Raw genomic sequence first — 10,294 nt, 5'->3', positions numbered from 1 at the left:
TCCTTTCGACGCAAAGGAGCAGCGGCTCTACTCCAAGCTCCTCACAGATGACTGTGCTTCTAACCCTATCTCTAAGGGAGACGCCAGCCGCCCTCCTAAGGACACCCATTTTTGCCCCTTGTACCCTAGTGTGTGTGTTCAGTTCAACAAATCTCGGCACAGTATATTTTCCGACAACATCACATGCTCGTACGGAAATGTAGGGGCTAGGAGCCAACGCAAGCTCACAAGAAATAGTTCACACTGCCAACAAGATTATACGGAGCCCCCAGAGACAGGTGGTGGAGATGTACGCCACACAAAACCCGGAGGAAAGCAACATTAATAGTTCGGTAACCTTCATATCCTTTGCTTAATGGGTTTGTAAAACTCCTTTCAGGAAGACGATAGAGGCTACCCATAGCAACGAGAAACAAGAGTTCTTTCACAGCATCCTCTGCCATCTTACGAGATAAATTCCTTTGATTTGTTATTAGTGACTGCTTTTTATGTCTATTTAAGATTTAGTATTTATTAAAATTTAAGTTTTTTCATCCAAGCTGTTTATTCACGTATTACTTATGTATTGTCCTCCTTGTTGCATGTATTCTAATCAATGGCAGAGAAAGAAATCTGTAAAGCCAAAGAAGAACTTCCAATAAAGCTGTTTATTCTACTATGCAAATAAAAAGATCATCTATCATCATCATCATCATCATCATCACCATCACTACTATACTGTATCATTATACAACATTTTATTATTTTGCAGACCTCATGACAGCAGCTGCATCCATCATTTACACAACATCATTTGTATCGTCAGCTGCAACTTTTCCAGATTGAATACAGTAATTAGCGAAACATGTCTGACACCCTTCCCCCTCTGCGTTCCTTCTCTCCCTCCCAGTGCGTCTGCGGTCCGACCGTCTGTCTCTCATAGAAGAGTGCATCGCCCACTGCTCCACGGCCTACAAGCAATCCACTACTCTGCTGAATCTGGCCTCACTTCTCAGAGTGGCAGGTACCTAAAGACGCATACACACAGACACAACTGACCTCATCACAGCACCTTTTATTTATATATGTATGTATTTTTGTATCATTTTTGTTTTCTCATGGGGATTAGGGAGACATTCAATGAACATTCACTGATTCTCTAGTGTCAGATTCATTACAAAGCTCATGAGATTAAGGGAGAAAGGAGCGCCCACACAAGACACAAAAACGTACCCCGGCATGCGTGGGTACTTTCACTGAGCACACTGACAGTTCTCGCACAAGAGGGAAATTCATCTTCATGAGCAGCAATGCAGCTTGCAAGCAAAAATCCATCCATGCGAAGAAACGCACACCGCGTAGGAGCGAGGAAATTTCACTCCCGACTGTATGACAGTGAGGTGCAAGTCTAGTTCTTTTTTTTTTTTATACTTTATTGTAGTGTTTTCATTTGGGGTCACATGCTTGTTTTTTCCTGTTGCACTACAATTTCTCTTTTTTTTTTACAATTTAATATTGTTTAATAATACTAAAGAGAAAAGAAAAGAAAAGAAAGAAAAAACATAGTTCCAGGCTGTTAAGTCAAATTTGTACACCAGGATTTGCTATTTGATATAGATGCAACCTCAAAAAATGTCACGATAATTGTAATTTTTTTTCAATTTACTTTCATTTTTATTTATTTATTTACTGTTCTTCATAGCTGAGGAAGTTTTACGGACCCTATTATGCATTTTGAGAATGCTGCATCACCTATTAAAATAGTTTTGAGTTGTTCGCTGTACCTGAAATCCAGGCACCCTTTGCTCGGCCTCGTAAACCTGGTTGTTGCTTTAAAAACAGATACAAGATCTTTGATCCTCAAAACCACTTTTAAAGCTGACAGATGCTGGAAAGAGGCTCTCAAGTTAGTGTCCAGTTCCATTTGTTGATGTTTTTGCAATGATAATCTAGTTATACTAAAGTCCTTTTTCAATGATGTCCCAAAAAAAGAAAAATCTGAAAAACTTGGACTAAAAAAAACAGACATAAATGCTTTGACGAATAACTTGGCAAGTATCGTACAGCATGTAGAGGAAAAGGTGAAATTAAACATTATCGTATACACTCGCAAAAATTACCCTTTTCAGTTTCTCTCTCTTCATGTTTTTCTTTTCTTTCTTTCGGAGTTGACCAGAAAAAAAAATGTTTACATTAGTCTGCTTTTGGCTTTCCCAGAGCGGATTCTGTTATATTTAGTTATGTTTTTTGTGAGCTTTCATATCTCCCATTTGGGATTATAAACTGCGGAACAGTATCACTGCGAGCACACACTGCTAACAGCTAACTGATGAGTCAACACATGAAACGTGAATGATGTTGGCTCGGTTTGGATTCATTTTGAATTCCTAGTTAAAATTCATGAAGATAAAATAAATATAACTCCATATTTTGTGTATTTAGACCCCTCCTACCACCCACAGCCACCCTCTAACACCGCAACATGAAACTGACACCATGTGGGAAAGTTTAAGATGTCATCCTGTTACTTCTCATGCTCTGACATGACATGAACATTGCTGTCTTTCTCTCTCTCTCTCTCTCTCTCTCTCTCTCTCTCTCTCTCTCTCTCTCTCCTTTCACTCTCCCTTCACTCTGTATCTCTGTGTTTGTTTTTATCTTTATTTCTATGAGATAGACTTTCCTGGTGTCTATCTGTCTCTCCATGTGTATTGCTTTCCCCTCTTCTGTCCTCCATCTCTTAACTTGTAGCCCGTTCTGTCTTATCTCTCGGAGGCCTGTCACCAGCTAAAGGAAACCTGCTAACCGGCCTTGTGGCAGTTCTGTGTCTGTGCTGCTCACATTCAAGTCAGCAGGCAGCTCTCGCTGTGTGGTCGCCAAGAAAAAAAAAAAGAAGCAGAGGGAGATGAGAAGAGGAATAAACACATTTTTAAATAAATAAATGCAGGGGGGAGGCTTTTGAAGGGCGCATATCTCCGGGACTCTGTGGTGAATATTTAATGCCTGTATCACCAGCACACCGGTTAAAAACCCCCTAATGGTTTGGTGTGCCCGCCTCGGTCCTCAGAAAGGCTCCGTAAATCATTCTGTCTTATGGAGGAGAGAAAAAGTTGTTTTTGTCTAAATCAATCAATAATTATGATATTCCAAATGAGAACTAAATTGCTGCAGACAGGGTCGTGGTGATCCGGAGCCTCGGGAGTTCATTTTGTGTTCAGAGCTCATTGTCTCGAGTATTTCCTGTTTGGTGTTTCCCTGACATTTCTCACCTTTTTATCCCCCCCTTTTGATTTGTCCGTCAAACGACAGGTAGAGGCTTCGATTGAAAGTAAATGCCAGATTATTTCTTAAAAGCATTTGGTCTAAAAGAAAACGCACGCACACACACACACACACACACACACACACACACACACACACATAACCCTCTATTATGAGGTCTTGACAGCTTTTGAAGACACCCTGTTCAACCATCACCCTGAAAATATTTGACAACACCTCTTTCCTTCGCAGTAAACACTGCATTTCTATCTGCCACTCACTTTGCGCCACCACACACCACACACACACACACACACACACACACACACACACACACACACACACACACACACACACACAGACCAATCCAGCGCCATCACATTTCTTCATCTCCACAGGCGTCCTTTGATCTGCAGTGTGCAGGTTTGTTCAGAAGTCCTGTTTCTGCCTCTGCCTCTTTTGATCGTCCCGTCCTCTATTTTATTGTTTACTGAACTTAGTCCGAGATCAAAGATTATCCTGAGCCGCCACTTGAATGTTAACACCCCGGCCAATCCCACCAATACTATCAAACTGAGATTTATTCCTGTTAAGCAAGGCAGAAAGATGATATATATATTTTTTTCAATATTTTATGTTCCCTCTTTTAGATGAACATACGTGGCAATAACCTCATTTAAGGCAGACCGATTAATATGTAGTCTCAGCTAATACAGTTAGATGGCCTGATGTTCCAGCCTTGAGCCTTTTTGAGTGTGGTCGGATGGAGATTTAATAAAGAGTTGTTGTACGTGATATGCAGGATTATGAGAGTTGTTTTTTAGTGTGTTAGCTTTGACATGTTGACATTTCCCAAGATTAAAAAAAAATAGTATTTGTGTGTTGATGTCTGCTTGAATGGATATCTGTCTGTTTGTGTCTAGGCGATGACAAGGATGCGCGGAAAGGCCAAGTGCTGACCCTCCTGGCAGAGCAGGCTCTCCATTGTCTGGACTTCAAGGCCTCCTATATCCACTGTCAGGACCTCATGTCTGCAGGTATGTAACATGTGGCACAGCACACAGGCAGGTAGTTGACAGAGCTATTAGAGTGCACTGAAGCCTGTTAAATGTGAACTTGCCTCCAGTCTGTCTGCATTTTGCTTTATTTACTTCAAACATCATTACATGATGATGGCAAAGCTTCTCCCAAAAAACATTCATTATCTGTCAAATTCATTTGGATTTTTAACAACCTGGCGACAGAGCTCCACCATAGTCACTGTCATAAAAGTGATTTTTTTTTTTTTTTTTTTTTTTTTTTTTTTCTTCTTTTTGCCGTTCTTCTCTTTGCCAACCTTTGGTTAGCTCTTCTTGTGAATGATGCAGTAGCAGCAGTTTCATGAGCTTGGCTCATAGAAGGGACCGTGTCAATCAAAAGTGAAGGGTTCTTTTTTTTTTTCTTTTTTCATGTCAAGGAAATGACTGACAAATCCTAGACTATCATCCACTCACATGCTGTCCAAGGCACGCCACAGTCAGATTTAGGTTACACTGGTATTTAATGATCAAGATACAGAATAGCGTCACATCACTGCATTGACTTTCAGAACATATTTTGCTCATACGTATTAAATTCCCAGTTATTATTTACTATATACAAACCTGAATATCTTACTACTCACATCTGATTGACCTGAGGTTCAGTGCTTTGCGATACCAGTCACCCTTATGGGATTACTGGTATAGCTGATCTTGGTAATTGGTGTCTGTATCTGTATCTGTAATACTGTATCTGTATCCTTTTTTGTGTTGTTGTCTTATGGACTGTGAGTCTAATAATAAAGGCTTTCTTACTAGAAATGAATACACACATTTTGAATCCACATGAATGTATCACCCTTAGATATGATTCCACAGTTTACCAGCTATATTATGTAGCTGCTGGTTTAAGGTGGCATCTACAGTATGTGCAAATCTAGTGTCTATTGTTGGCTGCAGACTGCTGTTTAGAAAACATTTTACTCACTTGTAAGTGTTGACGTCTTGGTCTACGTCTTTTTGGTTTTCTATTGGCAAAAGTTGTTGATAGTAGCTGGTACTTTTTCTTGGTATCACCTTGGTCTAAGTTCCAAGCGAGCTGAGACGATACTAGAAGGTGGACCTCTGATTGGTTAGAGAGTATCATCACTAGCGCAACACAAACACAAACCCGCCATTTTTATATAGCGCAATTTTTTTTTTATACCGCAAAAACAGTCCCAGATTTAAAACATTTGCAGCCCACAAAACTGCGCTGTACACTACTACGTACACTACGCCACATATATAGATATGATACGAGTACATTACACCGCTATACTATTAGGGTTGTACAATTAATAAACGGGCAGATATTCCTCTGTTTTTTTGCCGATAACAGGATACAGCAAGTGTCCCGCTAAAGATGATGATTGTGTCATGTCAGTATTTCTTGTAGGTTTGAGCTCTCTGGTGTTTTTTTAGATTGGTGCTTGTAATGGTTTGTCTTATGGTTTCAAACACTTAAGAATTTCTCGCTTTGGGCTCCTTACATTCTTCCTTGGATGGCCTAAAATGGAGTTTGACTGACTCTGTGTCTGTTTTGCACAAAAACAATAATTAGGACAACAATGTCACAATAATCTTCCAATCTATACTGCCAACTCCTCAGAGTTTCCCTGAAGGGATTGAAAGTGGTCACTGCAAAGTTGATGCTTTGTCTGACCCCGCTTTGTGTTACGCCGCATTAAAAATGAAAGTGAATACAATTTCAGTGAGTCTTCCTACAGTGCTGAGTAACCGGAGACCGCGTGGATGAGAAAAAGGTGTCTGGAAGAAAGAGAAGGTGTAATCAGATAAGCACCGGTGTTCTCTGTCTGTGAACGCAGTGGGAATAATTGAATCTCCAAGAATTAAGTCAGGCGGCCGTGTTGCTTTTTGACTGTGATGAAGCTGGAACAAATGTGATACAGTTATTACAAGGCAATAGCTTCTTCAAGGGGAAGCATGTTTTAGACTTAAATATATATTAATACCCCAAGGGCTTGGAAGGGTAGACTTTATTGTTTCATCAATATCTCAACATTACATCCTCCACATCTGCACGTTCTTAGATTTCATGCAGCGTGTGTGTGTGTGTGTGTGTGTGTAGTGTGTGTGTGTGTGTGTGTGTGTGTGTGTGTGTGTGTGTGTGTGTGTGTGCTTTCCCTAGTGCGTTTTTATGCCTCAGTCTTCTATCTAATTCAGAGTAGATTAGCCGTGATAGAAAGACAGAGGTAGAAAATGAAAAACACTTCTGCTCACCTATATTTGGTGATATGTTTGTTTTTGAAAAGAGTAAATTTGTGTGTTTGCATTTGACAATATGACCTTATATTTTGCTATCTTGCTGGATAATATTTTTATCAATTCTTTTATTGCAAGTTGCTGTTATCTCCTGCACTCATTCACTTGAATTAAAGACACATTGTCTTTTTTTCTCTTTTTTCTCTCTTACTGTCACTCTGCCTTGCCTCCCCTCTTGTTTGCCTCCATGTGTCCTCCCTCCAGGTTACAGTCCAGCGTGGGACGTGTGCAGTCTGCTCGGTCAGTGTGAGGGCTATGGCGACCTGGAGGCCCGCCAGGAGCTTTTAGCCTTCTCTCTCACCCACTGCCCCCCTGACAACATCCACGGCCTCCTGGCTGCGTCCAGTGACCTGCAAACCCAGGTCACTCTTTACCTCTTGTCATGGTTTCATCAATATGGCTTTCTATTAAAAATTTTGCAGTATATGCATTATTTATCTTTTTACCACTGGAGCCGATGCCAGTATCTTGTCATTATCTTCAAATTGGAAGAATGTTATGCAAAATAATCAGCTAAATATACAAACGACCATAACATATAATTTGAGAGACCCAGCCAGCAGTGGAACCATAATTATTAGCACTAATTGCTTATTAGTTAAATTGTAGTATGAATATTAAGCTCATAGTCTAGCCCACAACAGACAATCAAAACCCAATGTAGTTAATGCATCATATCATATCCTGTCCTACATGAACAGAACTTTGTTTAATTTCAAATAAGTTCAAGTCTGGTAACTTTTTTTATTTGGTTATTTATTTTTTATTATGTTTTTGGGTTGTCTGTCTGTCCATCCCATTCTTGTGAGCGTTATATCTAAAGAAACTCTGAAAGGAATTTCTTAAAATTTGGCTCAAGCATGAACTGATTACATTTTGGTGGTCAATGGTCACTATCACCTCACATCCGTTCCATTCTTGTGAACACAATATCTCCGTAACACCATGAGGAAATTTCCTCAAATTTGGCACAAACATCCACTTGGACTTACGGATGAACTGATTGGATTTTGGTCATAACTCAAGAATTACTACACAAATTATGACAACATTTCACTCAAATGTCTACTAGTATCAAAGGAAAAAGTGATGACATTTTATATCCAAAAGGGTCAGAGGTCAACTTCACTGTGACATCATAATTTTCTGCGAAAAAACACATTTCTGTCTATTTTTCAACGCCATAGGTCAGGAACAGAAGGGGGCACATTTGGTCGGATACTGAATTGGTCTGGTGGATACTGATGTTAAAACTGTGGTGATTATATAGATCTTCTGTGCTGCCGGGTTGAAGATGTGAATGAAGCATCAACGTTTCTCCAAAAAATACACTTAATACCTTTGATTAAATTCCTTCAAAGTCTGGATAGAAATGGACATAATCTGCAACTTGAATGGTTGGCGAACAAACACCGCAATGTGGTCATTTTCGTTTCTTTTGTCTTTTAAGGAACACAGTGAAAACGTCTTTCTTCACCATTGTGCTATGTGTCTTTCAGTCATACCAAATTACATTTCAATTTATCCACGTATCTAATAAGATTGCTCTGCTCAAATAGCAGGTTGTATAATGATATAAGAAGTCTCAACTTTTGTTTTGCTTCTTCCTCTCTATTTTTGCCCACTAGGTTTTGTACCAGGCAGTTAACTATCAAATGGAGCCTGTTATTACCGAGAGTGGACGAGAGGCCGACGAGACAGACTCTGTAAAGGTTTGCGTGTGTTGTTCCCCATATGTTTTTCCTGCATGGTAATGTGCTTTCTCTTTGTCTGAGTTGTAGTCTCTTCTGCTATGCCTGTCTGGGTGTGTCTCTGTGCTTTTGTTTGGTTTGTGTGCTTTCCTATTGCTCCATATTTGATGAGGTGTAAATCTAGTGTTAAGGTTGCTCCGCTCGCTTGGTTTATTTATGCCTCCCCTTCTCCTCCCCTTCAGCACCGCCAGCTTTATGATGCCTTGAGTGGCTGTTAATGTTTCATGACTTGCATTGCATCCCTTTTTTGTGTGGATGGCTGCTCATTTGAAATTGTCTGTTGTCATTTTAGGGTTGTATTGATGTCCCTACTCCTCACTCGTGTATATTTAAGCCCTAGCTATCTGTGCGTGTGTGTGGGTGTGGGTGTGGGTGGGTGCATTTTACCCACCTCTCTTTAATATCTTCCTGTTTTTTGTTTGTTTTTTTCAAACATCTTGAGTGTATATGTGTTTGGGTTCCTTTCATTCCCTGACCCTCAATCCCCTGCCAAATAAAGTATTGATGAAAGACACTAAACGATTTGGCTCTGGCCTACTGGCTTTCTAAATTTGGTTTTAAAATCCTTTTCAATTGTGCAGCAACCAACATACCATGAAAACTGTTGGCACGCTTTCAAAAATACCCCAAGTATATAATTCACACGTCAATGCATCATGCCTTTGTTCATTTTTTTATTTGAATGATAATGAAACCTAAGTTAGATGAGAAGATTGATACCTGTCAATGACTGTCAATCATGAAGCTTCAGCAGCAAGCTGATTGGCTCCTACCTGCACCTCTAAAGCTCACTAGTTAAAACAATACATTTTGTTTCTTTAATCTGTACAAAAACCCAAATAAATAAGTTGCCATTTAATTGGGGTTATGTGCCAGACTATTTCTAGACTGGAAGCCATTCCCAGTTAACCAGCAGAAGTTTGGCACATAACCCCCCATAAAACAGTATTTTGTTAACTTCAGACTGCTGTTTCTCCCTGCTTCTGCTTTTTATGCTATGCTAAGCAAGCTGGCTACTGGCTGTATCCTTATATTTGACGGACAGATACTGTACACAAGTGGTATCTATTTCATTTAACTCTTTGCCAGACAGCAAATACACATAACACAAACAACACAAAGAACCCTACGGTTATTAAAGTGGTCCTCTCAAGTACCTAACAGAACACAACCATGGCTAATACCACACTGATACTCAAGGGTCCACAGCTTCAAAATTGCCCTTTGGTCCAATATAACATTACAGATGTAGCTATCAGAGAAGCCCTGCTTGTTCATTTGTAAGGAAAAGATGTGTTCAGAGGATTCTGTACTGTACTAATGTGGGATGCTCTCAAGTAATAGAGCTTGAAATCCACAAAAATATATATATATATATATATATATATATATATATATATATATATAATAGTGAGATATAACGTGGCCGTCATGTTTTTTTGTTTTTTTTTTATCCATCCTGTCATCCGCTTGTCCCCAGGCCTGCGCTCCCTCCGTAGGCTCCCCTGTGGGGGCAGCGGGGGACCTGCTGCACAGGACTACAGCTAAGACCATGGAGGTGCTGACCACTACAGGACTGACCACTAAGGCTGTACTGACCGCAGTCAGCGACCACCGCTGGTGGAAGGAGTCACTTAACTACCTTCGGCCGCTGCAAGTAAGAACACTTTGGCTGTTTTATTTTTAATTTATCTGTTCTGATTTTCTATGTCAGGGGCAATAAAGAGCCTAATGAATTAAGTAACAAACTCACTTCTGTTGTGTGTGTGTGTGTGTGTGTGTGGTTTTTATGTGTTCAATTGACTTATGTGTGTTTACAGACGCATTAACAGTAGTGTGCTGTAAAAGGCATGATCAAGCAGCCAACAATAACAGAGTAATGATATGCTTCATGCTGGATTTTTAACTCTACTGGTTCCTGAGTGGCACAGCGTGTGTGTGTGTGTGTGTGTGTGTGTG

General features: G+C 40.0%; 1 protein-coding gene across 1 annotated transcript in view; it reads left to right on the top strand.

Annotated features, from left to right (window-relative positions):
* Positions 1-10,294, top strand: part of nbas (NBAS subunit of NRZ tethering complex) — a 185,629-nt gene that overhangs the window by 61,499 nt on the left and 113,836 nt on the right. The window contains 5 exon segments of the mRNA XM_032542394.1: positions 890-1,003; positions 4,164-4,277; positions 6,789-6,946; positions 8,213-8,296; positions 9,816-9,992. Coding sequence (XP_032398285.1) covers positions 890-1,003; positions 4,164-4,277; positions 6,789-6,946; positions 8,213-8,296; positions 9,816-9,992 — 647 coding nt within the window.

The sequence above is a fragment of the Etheostoma spectabile genome, chromosome 18 (genome assembly GCF_008692095.1).
Source record: "Etheostoma spectabile isolate EspeVRDwgs_2016 chromosome 18, UIUC_Espe_1.0, whole genome shotgun sequence".
NCBI lineage: Eukaryota > Metazoa > Chordata > Actinopteri > Perciformes > Percidae > Etheostoma > Etheostoma spectabile.
Note: the sequence above shows the minus strand (reverse complement) of the source record. Positions and strands in the feature narration are given on the sequence as shown.